Source organism: Python bivittatus, unplaced genomic scaffold, assembly GCF_059951505.1.
Source record: "Python bivittatus isolate LINGU-HERP-01145 unplaced genomic scaffold, Pbiv_v1 ctg000020_np1212, whole genome shotgun sequence".
Taxonomy (NCBI): domain Eukaryota; kingdom Metazoa; phylum Chordata; class Lepidosauria; order Squamata; family Pythonidae; genus Python; species Python bivittatus.
Genome location: NW_028277030.1, coordinates 35,971,441 through 35,995,812, shown reverse-complemented (window position 1 = coordinate 35,995,812; position 24,372 = coordinate 35,971,441). Strand labels below are relative to the sequence as shown.

The following is a 24,372-nucleotide window of genomic DNA, read 5'->3' as shown; positions in this document are numbered from 1 at the left end:
TGCGCATGCGCGTAGAGGACATAAACAGGAAGGGAGCGTGAAGAACTTTATGTGGACTGCGGTTCCCAGAAGGCCACACGCAGTCACTATGACTCGTTCGCTTTTTATTTTGCTCTGGGAAACGTAGGCGGCGCAATGGTCGATGGGATCTGGGCAAACCCTTCGGGAGCTGACTGCGCTAGGATTGGCTGGGGATTGGCTTTGGAAGTTAAAAAAAAGTGAATGATTTTTCTTGAGTTGCGGGGGAAGTGCAGCGTGCCCCGGTAGCTGTAGTGTTTTTCTTCGGTTATGGAAGGACAGCCCCAGTTACAAATTTCTGGTATTTTCGCCTTTCTTAATTCACAGATGGGAAAGAGGAAGATAGTCTGGGCAGTGCCTGTATGCCCTAGGACCACTCAAATACCACTTCAGTTTTTAGGCTGCACTAGCAGAATTTCTACATAGTCGTATGATCTTGTCACTATTTTTATAGAGAAAAGTAGAATAGCTTAACACGTACGTAATGCATTTACTAGACACAGTGGGATGTACTATACTTCCAAATAAGGATACGTTCCAAAATTGCATTTTCTGCCTTCATTCTTTACTGAAGCTAAAACTTAATATGTGGAGTGCAACTTTATCCCATCATTACTTTTGACGCTATCTTCTTATTCTTGTTTAGTTTTCTCTCTTTTGTTAGATTTCAGTTCCTACCCTGCTTGAGGTAGTGACCTATCCTATATTGTTAAACCTATAAAATATTCTGTAAATTGCTGGTGGCAGCAATGTTCATAGCATAGAATACAGTCTGATGCTGTTCTGCGCAATCGTAAAATACTACAATGAATGGGTTCTGAGGCTCAAGTCTGTCTAAAAAAACTGGGTTGACTTCAAATCTGCATTATGTTGGCTGCAGTAACCCACTGATAAAAGTACACTATTTTGTATATGTGCTGAGGCCTTTTCCCACTTACATACTTCAGATTAAACCCTCTGAAAACAATTTCAGAATTTTCATAGACCTTCCTTCAGATCAAATTTATTTGTATTGGGTTTGCTACTGCTCTAGGAAAAAAAAAATTACACAGCACTCCAGGCAGACCTGCTGAAAGGCCATATGGGGGAGCTGCTGAGTTACTTTCACCAGGGAAAGCTCCTGGTTGTCCTCCAATGTGGCTGTATTTTCCTTTTGTGTATGCATTTTTCTCTTGGGCGGAAATATCCTTCTTGCCCATCTGAATGCACTGAATCCTTCTCAGCTTTGTTTTCCCTCTGATGGAAGAATCTACAGCTTCTATTAGCACGGTTTGTAATAACCTTTGAGACTCTAGTTTCTGGTGCTCACTTTTTCTTTCTTTCTTGAGGATGAATTCCTTAATTGTAGCCATTGCAACCTCCTGAAAGGTTGTATGTACTGTAGAACTAATAGACTTCATCTGGAACACTGATGTAAGCTTGTTTACATCATCCTTCAGATATGATATGTTTGGGGCTTCAGAAGTTCAAGTGAATCCTCCCGTCTTTGTTTATGGTCAAAATTCTCAGGATTGAGTTATGTCTCTGGGCCTGATTAAATAATACAATTGGAAGCAGAAACTTTGTGGCATGTATTATGAATAGTTAAAACTGTTTTTTCCCCGCTAAATTATAGATTTTGATGTAGGAAATTTCAGTACTTGTGGGAGCATTCAGATTAGATCTCTATTATCAGAAAGATTCTAAAGCTAATACTTTTAAACATCTGCAACCTTTAAATATGTTAATTTGCTACTGATCTGTTAATACAAATGTCTCTTTCGTTACCAGAGTGGATACGCCTTGATGAATTTTAGAAATATAAATGTTTATTTTTTTTAAAATGGTAAATGCTACATTATTCAAAGAATATTGAGATAATGAGATTTATTAAGCAATTTGTTCTGTCACTTTTTCTAATGTTTTTTAATCATGTTACATGTACTTAAAAGCAATTATAGGAGCTATTACCTCCTATAAATTTAATATGAAACTCTCTTTGTGCCACACTTCTACAACTCTTAGACTTGTGGCCCAAATGTGTGACTTCACAATCCTAGGGTAGCTTTTGAAAGCCATACATTTCTTCTTCCAGGGACTGAGAAAGAACTCCAATCACTACCAGCCACTGAGATTGGCTACTTCCAGTGTCAGGAAAGGCTGATGTCGTCAGAAGGGTCAAAAAGGAAGTGATGTTTCTGTAGCAGATGGGCTGAGAGGGGTTGCGTTTGCCTGATTCTAAGCAGACCTTAGACTTCTTGCTGCTTCCCAACTAGAGAAGTTAGTTATATCCCCTTTCATTGGATTCCACCCCTTTCATAGGTGGAAATCAGAAAAAGAGTTTGGAAGAAATTAGATGCAATGCCTTACCACCCTCATTTCTGTGTAATGAGTGATTAGTGATTTGATTTCTTTTGATTGGGGCAATTTAGTGAAACACAACTGCAGGCTTCTTGTTTGAACTATCACAACTTTTTGGTTTATTAATTTTGTACATGTTTTGCACTTATAGTGGTAAAAATGATAATCAAAAGTATTTCTGCAGTTTTATATAATAAAAACTTATCCTAACTGAGAAATACCAGAATGCATGTAAATATATAAATTCCTCCTTGGCAAAAATTGCCTTTTTGTCTTTATGTCTATATATTTGCCCATATTACACTGCTGCAGTGCATGCTGCCTTGGCTTCCAGTTTCTTTCCAGGTGCAATTCAAGGTGCTGGTTATCACCTTTGAAGCCCTGAGTGGCACGAGACCAGATTATTTGTGGAACCCCTCTCCCTGGGGGTGTCTGCCCATCCCACCAGGTCAGATAGAGTAGGCATACTCCAAGTCCCTTCTCTTAAATGTTGTCAGCTAATAGGACCTAGGCAGTGTGTCTTCTCTGCCTCTGCCCTGCCCTGTGGAACAACCTCCTTCCTGAGTAGGCCTCCACCCTTTTAACCTTCCAGGAGGCTATGAAGAGCTGGGTCCTCATCAAGGCACTGGGCTAGAGTGAGATTGGAGCCCAGCAAATGTACAGGGGAGTGTTGTGCTTGGGGTGCCATGAGGTGTAGTTTTGATGTTAGCTTTATTGCTTTCTTTTTGTTTTATTGCTTTTGCTGTGAGCCGCCCAGGGCTATTGGATATAAGATGGGCATCCGTGTAAGTGTTTTAAATAAATAAATAAATAGTTGGTGCACCCAGGCTCCTTGACAGAATAATTAGTGGGAGAGGTAGAAAACTGCTACTCTTAAGCAGAGCTAGAAGAACATGATAGATTATTCCAGCAGCAAGATTCTTCCATTGGATGAAAAGCTACCATGAACAGAAGGAATCCTCTGCTAGCGGGAAGATTCTTTATCCCATTTCCTGTTTTTGCTGCTTCCCTGGAGCTATAAAAACAAGAGGCCACAATACTAATAAATAAATACTAAGAGGTCACTTAAAAGGCTACAATGCTAGTAAATTACTGGTAAATTATGTACCACTGATTTAAATAGCTATAGCAGTAATTAAAATCCTATTAAATACACCTAGTTTAGCACCATTTCATTGCTGGCAGGCACAGTTGCATACCTCAGCCTATCTATAACTAGGAAGATCTGAATATCAGACTTGGCCATGTGAGCCTTTCAGTCTCCGCTGTCAAAGTTTTATTGTTCTTATTATGTAGAGCTGATCATTATATGCCATATAATGCCATATATCTAGCATTTTTCTACATTCAAAAATACATTTTTCTAATTAAAATACCAGAAAAATGGTTTCAAAGAGGTTGCCATTTTAAAAGAATGGAAACAATTTTGCTTCCAATTTTTGTTTTTAATTTTTCCTTATAACAAATTAATCAACTTGTCTCCAATAGGATTTGGCTCTTCTCAATGACCAAAGATGAACCTGACGGGAAAGAGTTAATTCCACCTCTTCTAGCAAGAAGGTAGAGCTTAAGATTTCTTCCTTTCTCCTGGAAAAAGCCCTCTCCATTCAGTCTTCAGCTCTGCTTTCTAGGTAGAAGAAGTGACTTCTCTCTCAGACCTACCTGGAGGAATGTGAACCAAAAGAGGAATAGGAGAAGAGCAAGAGGCAGCACAAGCTCCAGGTGATCAAACACTTGTTCTAATGAGTCCAGCAACCACAGCTTTAGCTGACTGGCATGCAAAAGTTGGAATGCAGCCAGGAGGACACATGGAGGCTAAAGATCAGAATCTGGAGTTCTGGAACCAGCCTAATCCAGGGGGCAGAGAAACTTTCAGAGGTAGCAAAGTGATGAAAGGAAGCAGCAGTGCTGGCAGAGAGCATCTTGCAATGAAGTGAAACTGAAGGCTTCCCATCTTTTCTTTCTGTGGACTAGGCACAGGATGGTGTCAATTGTGTCAGCCCTTTGGTAGCCTTAATGATTGTGATGTTTGCTACTTCTGTAAAAAGTATCCTGAATACCTAATTACATAGCGTAGGCATCCTTCTAAACAAAGGTAGATGTGTCTTTAATAGCCTTCTCTTTTACAATGAAAAATAATTTGCCTTGAGTAAATTATATTCATTATGGGAAATGAAAAATAGCTTGAAAACATATACATTTCTTATACAGCAAATTCACTGTACTCTCAAATATCTATTTTACTGACTAATCTCTTAATAATATTAATAATATTATGGAGTTTTTATAGTTATAAGAAAACAAACATGAAGGTTGTTAATCTTCCAAGTACAGTGGTACCTCTACTTACAAACGCCCCTACTTACGAAATTTTCAAGATACGACCAGCTCCGGCCCCAAAAATTTACCTTGATGTGCAAACTCCGCCTCGAGGTACGGCCATTTTTCCACCCTGACACGTGGTCCGCGGCCATTTTTCCGTCCTGACACGTCTGCGGCCATTTTTCCGCCCCTGACACGTGATCCGCGGGCGTTTTGCCGCCCTGCCGCGCCCCTGACGCATGGCGCATGGGCGCTTTTCTGCCCCTGATGCACGGCGTGCGGGCGTTTTGCTGCCCCGCCGCACAGCGCGTGGGCGCTTTTCCACCCCTGACGCGCAGCGCACGGGCGTTTTGCCACCCCGCCGGGCGGCGTGCGGGCACTTTTCCACCCCTGACACGTGGTCTGCGGATGCCAGAACGGATTAATGGTAATTACGTTGAACCTTATGGGAAAATTTGCTTCGGGGTGCGACCAAATTTGGAGGGCAGAACGGATTAACCGTATTTACATTGAACCTTATGGGAAAATTTGCCTCGACTTGCGACCAACTCGACTTGCGATCTGAGTCACGGAATGGATTAAGTTCGTAAGTAGAGGTACCAGGTCCATGATTCTGATCGTAAATTTTCCCATAAGGTTCAATGTAACTACGGTTAATCTGTTCCGCCCTCCGAATTTGGTTGTACCCCGAAGCAAATTTTCCCATAAGGTTCGATGTAATTACCGTTAATCCGTTCTGGCGTCCGTGGGCCACGCGTCAGAGGCGGAAATGCGCCCACGCACCACGCGTCAGGGGTGCGGCGGGGCGGCAAAACACCCACGGACCACGTGTCAGGGGCAGAAAAATGGCCGCAGACCACGTGTCAGGACGGAAAAATGGCCGCGGACCACATGTCAGGGTGGAAAAATGGCTGTACCTCAAGGCAGAGTTCGCACATCGAGGTAAATTTTTGGGGCCGGAGCTGGTCGTATCTCGAAAATTTTGTAAGTAGGGGTGTTCGTAAGTAGAGGTACCACTGTACTTCCAAGTTTTGCTCAGACTTTTTTTAATATTGAAAACTGTATTCAACCTTCCTGAAAGTGAGCTGGTGTCATCAAAAGTAGAGAATATAATTGACAGAGGGTAGATGAGAGAAACTAACAAGTCTTTTTTTCAACTCTGTTTTGTAACTGTGAAGGGGACAGGTAGTTTTGTTAGTAGACTTAATATATTAGTATATAAAGTCTTCAGAATCACACTGATCATTTACATTTTTGTGGCAGCTTTGCTCATTTATATCTAGTATCTTCAGATCTGCCTTTTCAAAAAATCTTGCTTTTGTGATTGTGAAAAATTCTTGTCAATTAAAGTTTGAACTTTGACCAGGAAATACTTTAGTTCTTATCATTAATTTGTGTTTTAAGAATATATGTTAGGGATCCTGTACCCTTTATTATTATGTTATCCTTTTCTGATGCAATTCTAAATGATAGTAAAATTCATGTGAACTGTCTCCCACTAGCATACTTGCACTCTTATTCAAGGGTCATCTATAGCTTGATCCTTCTGTTTAGCAAACTAAAAAGAATTCAGATGATGATCATCTAGAGAAATAAGAGCTTTTATACTGTGGGGCTTGCAAAGTGATGAAAAATTTTCCTTATTTTCACAGACCAAAAGACAATCCCTGAAAATATGAGCTTGGCAACATTCACAAAATCCTGGATACTTTGGAGTTGTGCTGCCATTGGAAAAACTGGCTTCATTCTGAGGGGAAATGCTTTGTCTGCAGCAAAGAGCATGCCAAGGACTGAAATGAGATTGCATTCTGGAGGATCCCTATCATGAATCGATACACAACTATCAAACAGCTGGGAGATGGGACATATGGCTCTGTCCTCCTAGGAAGAAGTATTGAATCAGGAGAGTTGATTGCCATTAAGAGGTAAGAGACCTTTTTGAATTGCTGTTCTTTTAATCCTACATAACACATTTAAGCATTAGATAACAACACGTGTTCATGTTTCTGAAACTGTGGTTCAGACTTTGCTTATTTTAACACAAGGCTATTGCTTCTAGTTGTCAAGGCAAAATTGATCCATTAGTTGGGAAAATCGGTACTTAATTTATTTTGAAACCAGTAAAATAAAAACTCAGATTTTCAATTATACTAACCTTGAGGTTGATTTTCAAACAGTTGGGCATGCCAAATGGCTTTTTGACTATTTCCCCTCTTAGATAATTCAATTTTCACACCACATGAAAATCTGTTTTTGAAAGTCCTCTTAATGTTAGAAATGAAAACTAATGTTTGAGAAACGACCAGAAAAAACATACAGAATCAGTTACACAGTTTCGTAGATCTGTGGTTGTTATGGCTTTCTCTAGTCTTATGTCATAATGGAACTGGAATACAAATTGTGTTCAATAGTAGATTTCTTGTTCCTTCTGCAGGATGAAGAGGAAATTTTATTCCTGGGAGGAATGCATGAATCTTCGTGAAGTCAAGGTACTTGTCACTTCCTTCTGTTTCTAAAATCATTGAAGGAATTTGGATTTTAAATCAACTGTGCAATGTTGTAACCTGCATTTTGTTTTTCTAAGACCTTTTTTTTCCTGAAGTAAGTCCTATGCTGTTTCTATTTATAAATGATACTAGAAAATTGAACAGACTTTCTTCAGAATACTTCAAAGGTAAAAGTTGAGTGCTACATTTAAATTGTAGGTGGTGACTGTTACACATTTGATTTGGGTGATCAGTAGTAGATGGGAAGGACAACTGGAAATTAGTGCCAAATAAAGCATGACAAATACATGCAGCTGCAGATTTCCCATCATGCACCCATGAATTAATAGGAATTTGGAATCCTGTCCATAGGATTATTGCAAAACAGCTATATGGGTTTGCAGCTCCAGTGTGACCATATCTATGCTTATAAACTTGCATTCATGTTAGGCTTCAGATAATTTTTCCTAGGGTTACTTTGAAGTCATTTGTGCTCTTCAGGTCATAGCTGCTTCATGAACAAGCTGAGGTAGGTTTGGTAAGATGCTTGTTCCTTCTCTAGCTATGAAAAGGGAGATCTACTGACCTGCCTCCTAAGACTCTTGTGAAGTTGGGTGACATATCCATTGCCTAGCAGCTGGCATGTAAGCATCTAAATGACAAAATAGCTGTTTGTGAAAAATTAACGATAATTGGCGAATCTATAGTAGGCATAATGGGAAGATGTGGAAGAAAGAATCTGAGGCTGTGCGTACAAATATGCAATGTTTGTACTGTCTTGTTTCAGAGTAGGAAGGAGTTTTGGTCAAAAGCTTATGGTTAGATATTATCTTTCCCTGCATAAACATCCCTGCAGGGAAATTGGCTTCCTTGGTGCTGAAAAGTGAGCTGTGCTAATTGCCATCAGCACACAACTTGCAGGACTAGGGCATTGTGCACATCCAGTTCTAGAGGTCTGAGTTTGATTTTTTTTTAAAAAATGGAGTCATATTTAAATTTAGCAGCATGTTAAATTATGTTTCTGGAACAAAGACTCATTGTCACTTATCTTGAAGCCTGCTTTGTCACAGTGTCTTTAATAGTTTTCTGTTTTTTTTCCAGTCCTTGAAGAAACTCAACCATGCCAATGTAGTAAAACTAAAAGAAGTTATCAGAGAAAATGATAATCTGTACTTTGTATTTGAGTATATGAAGGAAAACCTTTATCAGTTAATGAAAGAAAGGTATGTTGCTTTTCTCACAAACACATTTCAATGGCATTACCTGAAAAAGAGGGAGAGATCATTTGGCTTCCCAAATGTTCTTAAACTAAAACTCCTAACAGCCCTCCACACACTGGTAATGGATGATAAAAATTATAATTTGTAGCTCTCAGCAAGGCATGAAATAAAACAACCAATTCAAGGGTCAGCAAAACCATTAGGTTAGGAGATAGAACCAATAATTTAAATTATTCTGGAATGAGAAGTTTAGCTTTCTAGTACTGTAGAATGCTAAGCTATGCTCTCTTACTGGAGAATTACTTAATGAGAACTGCTCAGAATATATATATAAAGATAAATAAAAGGTGGGATACAGTAATAATAATAAGTCCTATACTTCATGTAGCCTAGGCAGAATGATATTCTCAGGGCTTACTTTAAGTTAGCACTTCTGAGTAATGGTAACACCAGCTGTGTTGAACTGTCATTTCAGTTTTCCATCATCCTTGGAGTCCAGGCTAGAGATATTTATTTATTTAAAATTTATTTATTGGGCTTGCATCAGCAGTAGACTCTGCTGTAATCTCACCAGGTGCCCAAGGATATCAAGAGCTGATGCCAATGCTCAACTAGTAGGCTGGCACTCTGGATACCATGGTATTTCCATCCTTGTTCTGAAGTTGAGTAAGTTACTGTAAGAATCTTCCATCAGTTGCTTATAAGACATAAATAACAGTAAAGCTGCATGTAAGTATCCTAAATAAATAAATAGAAGAAGACTTTCTCTGGAACAAAACCATTTCAGAATGTATAAGCTAATCTGATTGTGTTCTATTTATACCCTCCCAATATATCTGCACTCAGGAAGGGGCTGCAGATAAGAAACCCCATATGTGAATATAAACTATGACTTTTGTTTCTGCTTTACAGGAACAAATTGTTTCCAGAATCCACTGTCAGGAATATTATGTATCAGATTCTTCAAGGCCTTGCATTCATACATAAGCACGGTAAGATTCCTTCTGGATAGAGAAGAAGGAATATCTCAGAAATATTTGGGCAAATATTTCTTGTTTGGGTTCAGGGAACTAAACAATATTCATCACCAAGGTTTTTGAAAAGTTTTCTAAACTATTTACTATTGTTGAGTAAATAGTTATTTCTTGATGATAGTTCTCATAGAAATCAACAGAACTGACTTCAGGTCAGCTTACATAGAGCTACACTGTACAAAATGTGTTATTTACATCTGATTTAGCTGTTCTGTTATTAAACTGATCTCCTGCTATGTTAAAGGATTAAGAGTTGGCCATCCCAACAGCGTTGCCATTTTCAAGTCAAGCTGTCAGGATTGTTGCAATGGGAGAATATAGCAAGTTGTGTTGCTAGTAGTCTGTAGCATCTCTGATGCTATTAATTGCTACAGGCTGTAATAGTAACAACATGTTAGTATCATTCTAAATTTTAAATATTTAATGTATAAAACCTTGGAACCTTTCAGTCTATACATAGTAAATGTAACTATTTTTGCTTTCTGTTCAGAAATACTCATTTTCATGCTTATTAAAACAAAAGTAAAACATTTGTTCTGATCTTTACCTCAAAACATAAAGCATAACCAAATAAAATTTTCTAATTTGAAAAAACCCTCAGCCTAGTGAAAGGAAGAATGGAGGTCAAGTATTACATAAGTGACATTGCAGTTTGAGGTTTTCTGAGCAGTTCATTTTTGTAATTCTTAAGAGTTCTATAATGTGAAAACTAAGTAGAGGAATTAGAGAAAAGGCTAACCAGTGTTTGCACTTTCAAACAGGTTTTTTCCATAGGGACTTAAAACCTGAGAATCTCCTTTGCATGGGACCAGAACTTGTGAAAATAGCAGATTTTGGGCTTGCACGTGAAATTAGATCCAGACCTCCCTACACAGACTATGTATCTACGCGGTGGTAAATACTTAAGTTAGAATCGTAATATTTGGATAAATGTGATTCTTACTGACACATTTATTTGAATTTCCTTTCTTGTTTCCATCAGGTAAGTTCAATTCCATTGAGGTGGAATCCAGCTTTGAGCATATACAACAGGGCTGGTAAAAAAGGGCAGTACCCCTCCTTTCTGTAGCAATCTCTCCAGTCCCTCAAAATGTTACATGGGGGACCAGGAGGCCCAGCTGAATTGGTTAGCTATGCAGAAGAAAGCTGGCCCCAATATGAGCACTTCCATGTCAGGACTTCAGTATTTCAAAATCAGCTCTGTACCACTGATTCCATGATGTTAGCTGCTCTTGAGAGCTCTGCCAATTTGTTCCTGGCTCAGCCGTAGTGAATTTGAAACTTTGGGAAATTTTATCTTTGGGATAAAATTGGCATTACTTGCCTAAAGGACATGGTGGAGCTTTATTTGCAGCTGATCTTAGCAGCGCACCTTGAAATTAATGAAAAGTAGGCTAATCACTCTAGCAGATATGATGGACGAAGCCACTCTATTCATGGAATTGCTTGTTTTGTCAGAACTTCTCAAGTTTTGCACAACTATACAGAATATTGCAATTGTAAATGGGAATAGCATTTCTGTCTGGAGAAAATTCTGAAGATTCTTTCACCAACAAAATTTTCCTTGCCTGCTAGCACAGGGACTTCAACATTTTCAATAGAGAAAGCACTTACTAACTTGCAGTGAATCCAAGGCATTTTATATTCGCTCCACATTTGTAGGCTCCACTGATTTTATTTCATCCAGTTTACATGGAATTGATTGATTGATTGATGTGCCATCAAGTTGCTTTCGATTCCTAGCAACCACAGAGATAGATTTTCTCCATGACTACATGGAATTAGAGATGGTTAAACAACTACAGATGCATAATGGTTCATGGGTACTTTGTGGTATACAACTTCAGAGGCTGTGTTCACTCATTGTCTTAAACCATGTTTTGCTTAACTGCGGTTTATTGAATAAACCACTGTTGTTTAATTTTACCCCAGAGGCTGAATCCTAAAACTGGTTTCCAATCACTTGGCTGGGTACTTTGCACTACCATAATCCAGTTTGTCCACTTTTGACTTAGCACAAGGCATGAACCATATTTAGTCCTTCCATAAATTCTGTTTAACAATGTGATAGATTAGAACTATGTGTGAATCCAGTGAATGGCTTAACACAATATATGAAAAAGGCCATAGAATGAGATGAGAAAACCCTAAGCGCTGATGGAACAGTAAGTAAGTAAGTAAACAGTTCAGTGTAATTACTATAGCTAGTTACCTTGAGTAAGGAACGGGCAGTGTGTGGGCAGTGAGAGTTGGACATTCATGATGTCGGTGTCCTGTATTGTATACTGCTTTGATTGCTGTAGTTCATTTAAAAAAAAAAACTGCTGTTTTGCTTGATTTTGGCTTTCAGGTACAGAGCTCCTGAAGTACTCTTGAGATCCACTAACTATAGTTCTCCCATTGATATCTGGGCCGTTGGTTGCATCATGGCAGAGGTTTACACACTCAGGCCACTCTTTCCAGGGGCCAGTGAAATTGATACTATTTTCAAAATTTGCCAAGTACTGGGAACACCGAAAAAGGTAGCTAAATGAGAACCAGGTCTTTGTTGTGTATGGAACATTGCAGGCATGAATAGCTTCTATGGACTTTTTCTTTCTCTCAGTACATTACAGGTCCTATTACGCTATATTCATACCAGACAGACAATTAAAATGACTCCAGTTTATCAACATACAATAATGACGCGCTGTATGAAAAAACAAGAGAGCGTATATTGTATCTCTTGATCATATGCATATTTATTTGAAACTAAGTGAGTTCAGTGGGACTTAGCATTTGGGAAGAAGACATGCCGAGATTGCTCATATTTGTCTTCATTATTATTCTAATGTTTGTTTTTAAGACTATTTCCCATAAGAGTTCCTATAACTATTTCCCACTGTAATTTTTGGGCTATTCAGTATTTCTCACCAAGAAATCCCATGCATAGTATTCTTTCACCATTGTGTATATGTTTTCTTTATTTATGTGTACTTGACTTGGGGTTAGGTTAATCATGGGGTTAGGTTAACAATGGTAACTAGATTGCAGGGATTGCTGTCACTAAGCAGTGCAGTCACGCTTTACAACCACATCACTTAGCAATAGAAATTCTGGTCTCAATTGCCATCCTAAGTTGAGGACTACCTGTAGTGTGCATGTAAGGCTGCAGTAATATTACAACAATTCCCTTAACATCAGGCCTCTTTAATCCTTTTCAGAATGACTGGCCTGAAGGCTACCAGCTTGCAGGCACCATGCATTTCCGGTGGCCCCAGTGTGTACCAAATAACCTGAAGACCCTCATCCCTAATGCAAGCAGTGAGGCCATACAACTCATGAGAGATATGCTGCAGTGGGACCCCAAAAAGCGGCCAACTGCCAGCCAGGTTTGATATTCTTTTATAAACAGCTCTTTATACATAATACTTGCTGATAGCATAGCAAACCGTCTTCCTCAGGACTGAAGGAACCATCAAAGAGGAAAAGGTGCAGAACCTTTTTGCCTGCTCCTGGTTCTGACCACTGATGAGTTTGTTTTGCTACCAACCCCAGCTCAGTGTCCTTATTATCTCATGCGGGGTCAACGTAAATCTCTATATTTGCTGCTGCTACCACGTTTTCTTCAGTACTTCTTGCAGTTGTTATATCAATGCACCATCTCATTTTCTCAGAACATATGATGATGTCTGCTACCTGGCTGAGCATTCAGCTCCCCACAGGGACAAACCATCCTGCCCACAGGCAGGACAAGACATGAACAGCACCCTCCCACTAATTTTTCCCCAGCAACTGGTATTCGCCAGGGATGTGCTGCACTTTGGATCCAAATCTGAAACATTTTTTCAGAGTAGTTGTGCATACTGTACCTGTTAGAAAAGAACCTTTCCCTAGGCTTGCAAGGTAGCTGCAGGATCACAGGAAAATATCCATTTGAGTTAAGTCAGTGCCAACAGTTCACTCATGCCTGTTCCTAAACATCTTGTCACACTTTTTTGCCACATCAATTCAAAAGTGTATCCTCAAGAAACTTATTTTTTTAAAAAAAATCACATAAAAATGGAAAGTCTCTGGAAACTGAATTTTGCTGCTATTATGATATCCTGATCTTTTCCTTCCCATTTCCCTTCAGAATTACAGGATACACAGCTCTGGCTATTGAGGCTGAAAATATCCCCTTATCCCCATCCATGTTTGGTTGCTTGGCCTTCTTCACTGAATAATGAATGTTTCCATTGGATTTCAGGCACTTCGATATCCTTACTTCCAGGTTGGCCAGGCACTGGGTCCGTCTCAGTGTATTCGGGAGTTGGGAAAGCAACAGCGAGACCTTCCTGATAAAGCCCAAAGCCACCTTAAGCCCATTCCACCAGTACCACCTCCACCTAAAGCACAAGTTGGCCTCTCATTGAGACCATGTCAGCAGAGCCATTCCTCCCAATCCCTGACCTACCCATACAAAACGGACTCCTCAATGAGTGACCACTTAAAGGAAGCCAAGCCAAGCCAGGTGGCCTTGCCAGAAATTCACACCAAACTTCCTCTGCAGGTAAGAAAGAGACTTTGAACACATTGCCTTAAGATAGGTGCAATTGTTCTCTTACTCTGTTACTTTTAGTCAGAATAGCTTCTACATCAAGTTGTTCTGATTAAGTACAGTGGAAGAAGTGCTTGGCTACTTGGAGATTTCTTTTCGCACCAGGAGTTTGCCTTTGTCCTTGGGGACCCTTCTGTCTCTACAGTTAGCGCTCCGTCAGCAGGCAGATGCCACATGCAGTTGCTCAAATGCTATTCTAGAGGAGTCTTGGGAACTAGTTACCAGAGGATGAGTTGTAGTGCATTAGAGCTGAATTACTGCAGATCAAGTGGAGTAAACTTTACTATGTTGATGAGTATTGTTTGCTGAGATACACCAACTACAAACAGTAAAGTTGCTGTTTAGTTCAGTTGCTGAGATAAAAACTGGAAAGAAGTGTGTAATCTTTAAATGGTCAGAGAACACCTAATTTAGATGAAAACAGTTGCAAAGCAGCTATTTGAGGCTATGTTCCAACAATTAAAACTATATTGCCTTGGTTTGATTACCGACCTGTGTCTTTGCTGCAGTGAATCACCAAGAATGTATTTTCCTTCTCTGCTCACGTGCTATGATCTTTTCAAAGTTATTGCGTGCCAGCATGTGGGGGAAACATTTGAAAAACATCCCCGTGTCCAAGTTTAGTGTGAGCACATCCAAACTTTATGATCAGTTCTAAAGATTTTATTTGTGGCACAGATCACACTGTTCATAGTATTCATTTTGTATTCATATACCTGTTATATGTATATGTTAACTAGGAAGAATTAATACAGTTGTACTTCCCCATCACACAGGTACTAGAGGATCATCTGAAATGAACTATGAATGTAGTAGAAACACTGATAAGATTGTACTTTGTCTCCTCAAACCAAATCAGAATCTTTCCAACCTACATCCCATCCTCCTTTTCCACTTTTCTTTATCTTCTACTTCACAAACCGTTTTGTGTTTCTCTTTTGTATCTTCCTTTTTATTTCCAGTAGGATTTTTCCATATATGTGGCTTTTTCATTACTATTTGCAAAAATGTTACTAATGTTATTAGAAATAAGAAGATACAGAAGAGAAATGGGAAAGTATTTGTGAGATAGAAGGCCAATCCACTGGAGATGTTTTTGTATACCCATGTAATGTATTGGATTAAATGTGCATAAACCATTACATTGGTTTTCAGTGTGGTTGTTTTTGTGCCCAACTTTGTTTACTGCTGTTTTTACCTCTCTTTATAAGCTTTCTTTTCATACTGTTTAATATCTGCTTTAATGTTAACTACTGTTGCCATTTCAAATAATGATCTATGCTTCATAATGCATATCAGTGGGATACCTATATCTTGTAATATATCTAACTAGTGAAACTTTTTTCTGTTGGGGAAACTGTTCTTCGATCGGAATAAATTATGTACATGTATTCTGTGTGCATATTCTATTCTGTCTGAATAATTGTTTTCATATAATTGCAATAGGTTTATTTTTTGAGAGGGAAGTAGACCAAGAGAGGGAAGTGACCATGGGACCAAATTATAGCAGTTGTAGGAGAATGAGAAATCACATGTGGAGGCCCATCCATGAGAATAATTCCCAACTTTCTTTCATTTACAAAGCAGTTTAGGCTTTCACGTACTTTTATTTTGACAGAGAACCGCCATTGCAACAGAGAAATCCAATGGCGATCTCAAACCAAAGAACCGACATAAATGGGGCCACATTACTGGAACACTAAAGAGTTCTGAAGAGTGGGATGATTTGGAAGAGAGTGATAGGAATTCTTCCCTCAGCAGAACTGACTTTAAAAACAAAGGGCAGAGTGATGAAACTCTTTGTAGGTAAGCTATGGATCTCCTTTGTGTATGTGAACACAGGCATATGTCTGTTTAATTATTTTCTTTCGTATCCCTCTAAATGTGCATGCTTATATTCCTATCCTAATGATATATTTTTTAAAAACAAGGATAGGCAACATATGGCTTCCCTGATAATGGTGAACTATTAGCCATGTTGGCTAGGGCTGATGGGAACTGAAGTTCAATAATCCTTGGAGGGCCACACATTGCTCCTCCCTGATGTATAGGCTATATTCCATTCCTGCTTAATGTAAGATAAGTAAAAGTTGAACTTAGTAATACCTTTTTCTGAGGAAATATGAATGCACAACTTGTATTGGCACCATGTTTATATTCCTACACAGCTATGAATGGCACAAAAAAAGAATCACATTTTCAGTGTCCTGTGTAAATATGTATTTGTGTGTCATATAGTGATCTTGCTTAATTAACATACATAGTTCTCTCAATATTAAGGTTAAAACTGCTTCATTCAATGGCTATTCAGCCTTATCGTTCACATGTTTATTTGGAAGCGCATCCAACTTAGCTTGGTGGAGCTTACTCCCAGGCCAACTTAGTTACATGTGTATTTATTAAGACCTGAGTCCTACTTTTTTCACTGGGAACTCCTTCCTAAGTAACCTTGCATAATGAGTATGTGTTATTGGTGGGGGAGCAGGGCAAAAGTTATCTGGGCATTGTGTGTTTTTTTCTATGTGATCTGAATTAACAGTTTTAGTAGGTGATTACTTTTTATATTTGAGCATCAGAAAAATGTGTGTTGGAATTTGCATCAAGCCCATTGCATTTAACGGTAGCTTTCTTTGGTCAGGAAAAAAACATGTGAATTGATATAGAGGATTGCGTTGTGCTGTCTGAACTTGGTTATTTGGTTTTGGTTATAGATTTGAAAGTATTTTGGATCTGAAACCTTCAGCCAGCACAGGGACTGGAAACAGTGCACCTTCCTATCTTCAACAGGACACGCCAACATGCCAAATTTCTTTAGCCAAACAACATTACTTGAAACATTCTAGGTATTTACCTGGTTAGTAAAACAAATCAACCAACCCAATCCATAATCTTTACTGTAATATTTCATAGGAAATGGCCTATAGATTTTAATTAAGGGGAGGGGGGTGCCATATAATTCACAGCCTTGAACTGCTTGTTGTATAAAGGTATGTTTTTATTTTCTTAACTCATGTGCCCAAATGGCAGCAGATGTTCTAAACAACTGGCCTTTCAGAATGTTATAAATTTGTTCTACAATGTGCAAACCATACCTTTATCATGCACTTTGAAGAAAATATTTTAACTGATTAAATCTACTCCGTTTATGATCAGTTCAAAAGCATCTAACAGTGATTACTTATGGTGTTATCCCATCTTTTCTCCAAGGTGCTCAATGTGTTTTTTGGTAGTAGATGGTTTTCTTTCACAGCAATCCTGTGAATTATGCTGGACTTCAAAGGAACAAATTGCTCAAACTGTATGTCGAGTTTCATAGCTTAACATAGAGTGGTCTTGTCTAATACTTAAAATGTATCACAAGTGTTCCTTTCCCCTTTCTAAATTGCCAAAATATAGCCTGCAAAAGACAGGCAACATTAACCTTTGTTTAGCTCCCAGAAATTAGACCACCAAATTTTGCTGACAAACAGCTGAGAAACAGAAACTGAATTTCCCGTCAGTTTTTGGTAGAAAGCATTTTAAAAGGATGTAAACTTTTGTTGGCTTAACACTCCCAAAACAAAGCAGAACAACCCCTCCCCCCCAATCAGACAATGAAATCTCCCTCCATCATGGCTCTTAACTACCTCCTTCAAAAAAAAAAAAAAATTACAGTCATTAGCTAGTGGAAGATAGCTCACCCTGCTATACAAGGTCAGCAACTGCAATCTGACAGCCTTTCAGTCAAAGCCATGGTGGTATCCTAGCTAAATGTTGTATCTATCAAAACTGGACAGAATGCAATCCTGTGCATTTGTGTTGGAGCAAATTTCCCCCCAAAAGCTCAGGAGGACATTGGCAAGTCATCATCTAGTTGGAAACTGAGGATGGCAACAGGAAGATCTTTTGTACTAATCAGCGGTCAGCTTTCACAGTATTTTTGTGCTATCTAGCTATTTAAATTAACTAGGCAAGGTGGCACAGTTGTGTCTCTGAGCAGCCCACTTTGCCATTTCTTCATTATTCCAGCACATCTATTTCTTTTCTTTAAAAGCTTATACCGATTAACTGTCCAAACATCTGGATTCCTTCTAAGAAGAATAATCAGTGCCAATCGGGCAGTAACATTTGCAAATAAGTTAGCAGTTGGGAACTACAATAGCACAGAAATAGAATAGAAAAAGATATATCAGTATATGCTATTCTGCAGCATTTTAACAGCTGTCTGGTTTTGACCTTAGGAATAAGCACAAGGAATAATTTGGTCTCCAGTTCAAGCAAAGATTCTGTCCTACCTAATCCATGGCCAAGTTCTAGTTTGCCTAGAAAGACGTCTGCAACAGCGAGCGGGATAACCAGGCTGAACACCAGTAAGAAGCATTACTGAAACCTTCTGAAGAATTTACTAAAGTCATTTTTATCCCCACCACCAGTTTTCTGAATGGGACACTTCTAAAAGATCCCTGAACCAAGATCTTAAATGCATTCTTAGTCTGACTGAGTCCAATGGGTACTTTCTTCCTAATAATTCTGTCTTTGATTTCCTGTTAATTGGGTGTTTAAGATCATTATGACAAAAACCACTTCTTTTTTATTTTATTAACAGAATTCCCTTTCCTGTGAGTTCAACAAGTTTGCTGGATGTGGTACAATCTTTGCCCATCACTATTGTATTATATTTCATATAGGTTGCTGCTTTCGGTGAACTGGTCAGAGAGAAGGAAGCTATCTCTATGACATCCTTTCATGTGGGCAGGGTTTTTTTTACAAGGAAAATGCCTTCCAATAAGCATCCTTTTTAATGAAAGTAGCGGGGATAGTGTCACCTCAGAGGTTGATTGCATGAAGTATTTTTTCATGGGGTAATAAGAAAATATCTTTAAAATCTATCTCAAAAATATGTAAGATTGGGGTTTATTATGCTGGTTGAAATAATGATTGCATTTGAAGTTATACTAAATAAATGTCGGTGTCTAACATAATTTGACTTGGCATTAACTGATGTTCCCTTTAAATAAACAATTGCAGGTAGTCTGTGGTGCCTAAGGTATGTTTATCTTGACCTTCTGCACTGATGCTGCATCCCCGTTTTTGTAATGTCTTTTAGACTGCACAGGATCAAGTGGGCTGATGGGTGCTTATGTCCCTTCCTTTCTGAAAAAAGAAGTTGGCTCTGCTGGGCAGAGAGTGCAGCTGGCACCAATTCTTGATCCATCTCCTGCAGACTCATCCTCTCGTAAGCTGTGTTTGCTTCTGGAAATGATGTTGTGCAGTATGATAGTAAAGCCGCTGCTCTAGGATCTGTGACATTTCATTTGGGGAATCCTCACAGGTCACAGCTCCTTGGGCTTCAGCTGGATGTTAACTGGGGAACCAGCCAGGCAGGTCCCATGTTAATAATAGAAGTAGCTGCTTTGAGGGGATCTTTTCTTTTGGAGATTTTTGTCTTGCTGTGTTAGACAGTCAACTCCAACAAGAAATATAGATGCTCATATTGGATGCTCTGTTGTGCCTTAAGCTATTGTACATAGCTGGAACAATGTTCTCTTCCAATAGAAGAGAATATCTGTAGTTCAGGGTTGAATTGTGGAGTCCCAGGTGCTCTCTGAGCTTGGTTGTTTGCTTGCAGACGTTTCATTACCTGACTAGGTAACATCATCAGTGCTAGTGAGTGTGGGGTTTGCTCCCTGTTTACATATAATAGCTTGCCCTGCTAGTGTTGGTAGGGGTGTGGTTTTCTCCTTGGTAGTTCCTTGATTAGGGTATTGTTTTCTGCTTGATTGTTTGTCTGGTATTAGTCCCTGCCTATCTGGGTGTTGGTTGCTGGAGAGGATGTGTTCCAGTCTTTTTGTTTCCTTCTTAGATTTTGTATAGTCTCTTTTGAATGGTGTGTATTAACACCCAGATAAGCAGCTCAATCCGCAGGTGGGAGAAAAGCTTGGGAAGCATTTCAGAAGGGACCCTCCCTAGTTTTCCGGAGACTAAAGAGAGAGGAGGGGAGAAATGCTTTCAGTCTTGCAAGATTCTGTTTAATGTAACCTTATAATAAAGATAGTGCTGATACTCCTGGTGGTGCTTCTTGTCTGGACTACCTTGAAGGCTAACACTTGTGTGACCAGTGGCTGTGTGATGGGATGCCTATCAGAGCTATCAACACCACCAATCACACAGGATGCAACCAACATGCAGATAAGATAAAACCACTACCATATTTTTGCAGTTTTTAATAAAAAACACCCAGCATTTTGCTTCCCTTCCAATTAAATTATTCTCCTAAGGAGGGGAGCTATTTCCTACCGTTTCCTATTCTGCCCTGTTTCCCATTCTGATATGGCGTATCACCCCTCCAACTGTATTGTATTGGGAAGAACGCTGCCAAAATCTGAGTAGATTTTGGATGAACCAAGACCCAACAGTGTCTTGTTCCATTCGCAGAATTCTGAATCCAATGCTTTAATTTGAAATAGGATCCTTTAGTCAAAGTAACCAGTTCTACATCTGATTGTCACCTTAAATTGCTCTCTTTTACATATTTTTCTTCTTCATTTGTAGAATACAGTTCTCTGAAGACTATCAGACCTCACATTGGGAGGCCATCATTTAATATGTCTATGAAAAGCACACCAGGGTTGCTGCCACCCCCACCTCCTGTTCAACCAGTGCACGGAAGGATTGACTGGTCTTCAAAATATGCTGCTCACCGCTGAATTACGGAATCGGAGCCCGCACTTCATGACACTGGCTAAACACCCAGTCTCCTGTAACATTTCTCCTGTCCATATTTTCTATGACCAAGACATTTCAGGACCTTTTAAGAGAGTTTACTTTTTAGTTGTATGTATTTGAATGCAGACTTGTAACTTTTTTATTGTTTTTATTTTATGATTGAGGCATTTATTTTCATAGGACCAATGCACATTTGTATATCAGCATAGAATTGTGGATTTTATTTTTATTTTTTTGGGGTTCTGGGAGCTTTTTTAAATGATAATCTTTGAAATTCAATTTTTAGAAAGAAAAGTTTTTTTTTCTTTTTTGACCACATTTTTATATAAGTGAATAAATGTAGCAACAAGGCAGTATTTAATATAATTAAGATACGGTTAATAATGACATTTACCAAATATTCTATAAGTTAAGTTCTGAATATGGTATGTTGGACAAATAACCCACTGAGTATCTACATTCTTCTGTTAGCTCCATAACTAAATAGCCACAATAATGGTACTAAGCTTGATTTTCCTGTAGTAAAATATGAGTTGGGCATTTTGTCTTTTACATGACTGGGAATTATTAGGGTCAGTGTATTAAATCAGCAGAGCAGACTCTTGACCCAGATTGTACAATTTTAGGATATAGGTGGTAAAATGTATGTTTGGCAGGGAAAAAGACATTTGCTGTAATTATATTCTGGGCAGTATTTGGTCAGACTTCTCTGGAAATCTACAGTCACATGTTGGTATATTTCACAATAAGCATTACTACATGATTCTGCTGATTAAGTAAACTGATAATGGAAGTGAGATCTTAGTGCAGTCATGTATTAGGATGGCCACGTTGTGACCTCATGCCATTTCATACTTAACACTAGCCTCTTTTCACAGTGAAAACTAAATTTATTATAGGGTATTCTGCTTCAGTTGTGAGCAGTATGTTTTGTAGGGTAGTAAGTCCTTGGAAAATATTTAAAGCAATATTAAGTATGACAAAGCTGGGTTTGTAGAGTAATATAATGAAGTAATAAAGTATTAAAATAAACACCAGCAGCAGCATCAGAGTTGAAGGTTTTTATATATTCATAGCCTACATTTTATTTTTAATTCCTTAGCTTTTCTTTTCCCAAATGCAATTTTGTTGCTTCAGTATAAAGTTAAGTAGAAAAATTATCTTTCATATAATTAGAGGCTTACTTTCAGGAATAAGTTGGCATTGCCTATTTTTATAGTATAATTTTAGGACTAAATTTCATCCTGTCTAGAAATCAGTATAAAATCTTTGTAGACGGAAATTGAAAGATTGGAGCTGTGGGATGGAAAACGGTTTTAAAATCTATAGTGCATTGTTTTAAAGAAAAAAATCCAGTTGTTGAAGTTCAGTGGCCCTCTCTCTTCTTATGCAGAAAAAAAAAATGGAAGAATTATACTCTATGCATTTCAATTCACAGAGAAAACCCGAGGCGGTATCTACTCAGGGAGAAATAATAACCCCAGACAAGCATTTCCGTTAAGTCTTGGATGTCGCATCCGCGTCTCTTTCTTAGTGCCGTTTTCTGGACATCCCAGCCTGTTGCATGTTATTTTCTTCTTCTCTTCTTCATAAAGCAGACACTGTAAATAGAAAAGCTGTAGTTCATATATGTTAACTCCTTCATATTAGGATGGATTTAGTTCAATAGTTGCCAAGGTATCCATCTTTGGCGCTGGATCTGAGATCTCCAGATTAAAGCAGGAAAAAAACACGCATTCGTTCTGACATCCTGTCGCATGTCTGCTGCCTCACGGGCTGCAGCAGACAGTTCTTCCTGGTGCTGCTCAGCTTGTGAGAAGTGAGTATATAGCTGAACTGTAAGTGTAAATTGTAAATTGTAATTGTTCAACTGTAGCTGATTACTGAAGACAGGAGTCAGCGTCAAAGATAGCTAAAGTGCCTTGGAAAGTAGCATTTTCAAAAAGGCTGGTCCAGCATTATCCTGTGAACCTAAGAGATCAAGGCTTTTTTCCCCCCCAAAAGCTGATGTGCTATAAATTGATCAGGATTTATGCTGAAGACAAAAACATGAACTCCCCTACCCGTCTAGAAAATCAACACTGGTATTGGATTCTAGGCTTATTCTAGGCTGTAAGGAATCTGCACAATCTAAAAATATCTCATGGTCTGTAACTGAAATTAGAAACACCAGCTACATTTGGCCATTAGTTTTTCTATGTGGGGAAACAATTTTAGTGATATAATTTTACAGTGAATACGATCTTACAGTGGAGTATGCACAAAAGCATTCTGTTCCACTACCATCCTCAATAGTTCTTTCTCTCTGGAAGGAAGTAACCTGGAAAGGAAATAAACCTGAGCCATTTTTAAAATTCTGTGATCTTTTCAAAAATGCTCAGAATGTATGTGCCAGTGAGATGATTTCAGATGTATGTATTTGGGTTGTGCAGTGCTTCGTATTCAGTTTGAAAGATACACTTCTGAATACAGGGGAGCACGAATACCGCACCTCTCTGTGACTCGTTACGGTTCCATCTGCCTCAACCGGGGATTGGGGAAACCACCGTGGTTGTTTTAATGAGGCTCTGACAGGTGTTGTGTTTCTGCTTCTGCACATTCCAAAGTACCTCTTCCAGATCAGGCCTAACCCATTGCACAGCCCTAATGTGATGCTATTTTTATAGCAACTGATTAATGTGTTATTCTAGAAATAGGCTGAAAACAAAAACAACAAACAAACTTTTATATGTAGTATTTTAAAATGAGTTTTCCCCCTTTCAACAGAATGAAAATCACCAGTAACTCATACAGGTTTATGCTTTATGTTTTCTAGACTTGATCATATTTTTTTCTTAGTTAGACTACAGTCCCAAGCAGAGTTGGGAAGGGACAACCCAATGGCCATTCTAAACATCTTTTGAATAAATATGCTTTGAATCAGAATTGAGATTAATATTGTCTGATATTACATATTATATGTCTGTCTATGAAGGGTTATTATTCACAAGGAATCTCTGATTGAGGGTTCTAATGCTCACCTTCCCAAATAATTAATCTGCTATAATTTGAGCAAACAACTGCAAAGGACACACATGCATTAAAAAGGCATTTCTGCTGCCTAATTAGTGGTAAAATTTTATACATACCAGATAAAAACTGCAAACTTTTTCAGAAGAACCTGAAAAATAGATACTCCCCTGCTTTATTTGTATGTATTTTAAAGTAACATAAACTTGTCTGTTTTTCGTTTATTTAAACCAACCTTAGTATAATTACTCATTGTAATGCCTACTACATTCCTGTGAATCTACTTATGAGTAAACAAAGTTTCTGTCATCCCGTTGAACAATACTTGTTCACCCATTTGTGGAGGATATAAAAATTAATCTGTTAATGCTTCTGTCAGTACAAATTTATCAATGTTGAATAAGGCTATTATATGGCCACTACAAATCTACTATGTCTTGTAGATAATTGCAGCCATAGAAAACTTTGGGTTGTTTTTTTTTTTAAGTATTGCGTCCTGTAGCTGAGAACAGTATGTGTAGAAAGTATTAAAATTTAATTTGAGTAAGCTGGTATAACTGAGAAATGAAAATTCTCCATTTTTTTCTCTTTTGGGTTGTTGTGCTTGTCTCCTTTTCTATCTCAGAAACTCCTTCCCAAAATAAAATTATTTAAACGTT

General features: G+C 38.5%; 1 protein-coding gene across 3 annotated transcripts; it reads left to right on the top strand.

Annotated features, from left to right (window-relative positions):
* Positions 1-1,134: 1,134 nt before the first annotated feature.
* CILK1 (ciliogenesis associated kinase 1) lies at positions 1,135-24,372 on the top strand. 3 transcript variants are annotated; one of them, XM_088136997.1, is made up of 15 exons: positions 1,135-1,287; positions 3,847-3,918; positions 6,333-6,605; positions 7,115-7,169; positions 8,268-8,389; positions 9,299-9,378; positions 10,182-10,314; positions 11,771-11,942; positions 12,624-12,791; positions 13,649-13,951; positions 15,618-15,805; positions 16,711-16,853; positions 18,220-18,348; positions 19,086-19,214; positions 20,531-24,372. In XM_088136997.1, exons 3-15 carry the CDS (start codon positions 6,505-6,507, stop codon positions 20,683-20,685), a joined length of 1,878 nt encoding a protein of 625 aa, XP_087993123.1. In that variant the 5' UTR covers positions 1,135-1,287; positions 3,847-3,918; positions 6,333-6,504; the 3' UTR covers positions 20,686-24,372. The 3 variants fall into 3 exon arrangements, with proteins under 3 accessions (XP_087993123.1, XP_025026934.2, XP_087993115.1); XM_025171166.2 differs by having other exon boundaries at positions 3,847-4,080; XM_088136989.1 differs by lacking the exon at positions 3,847-3,918.

Excerpts from the sequence above, each read along its gene's own strand:
- CILK1 (XM_088136989.1), top strand. The coding sequence starts at position 6,505 with ATGAATCGATACACAACTATCAAACAGCTGGGAGATGGGACATATGGC. Across the intron at positions 15,806-16,710 it reads AGTGATGAAACTCTTTGTAG|ATTTGAAAGTATTTTGGATC; the intron begins GTAAGCTATGGA and ends TTTTGGTTATAG. Across the intron at positions 19,215-20,530 it reads TCCTGCAGACTCATCCTCTC|AATACAGTTCTCTGAAGACT; the intron begins GTAAGCTGTGTT and ends CTTCATTTGTAG.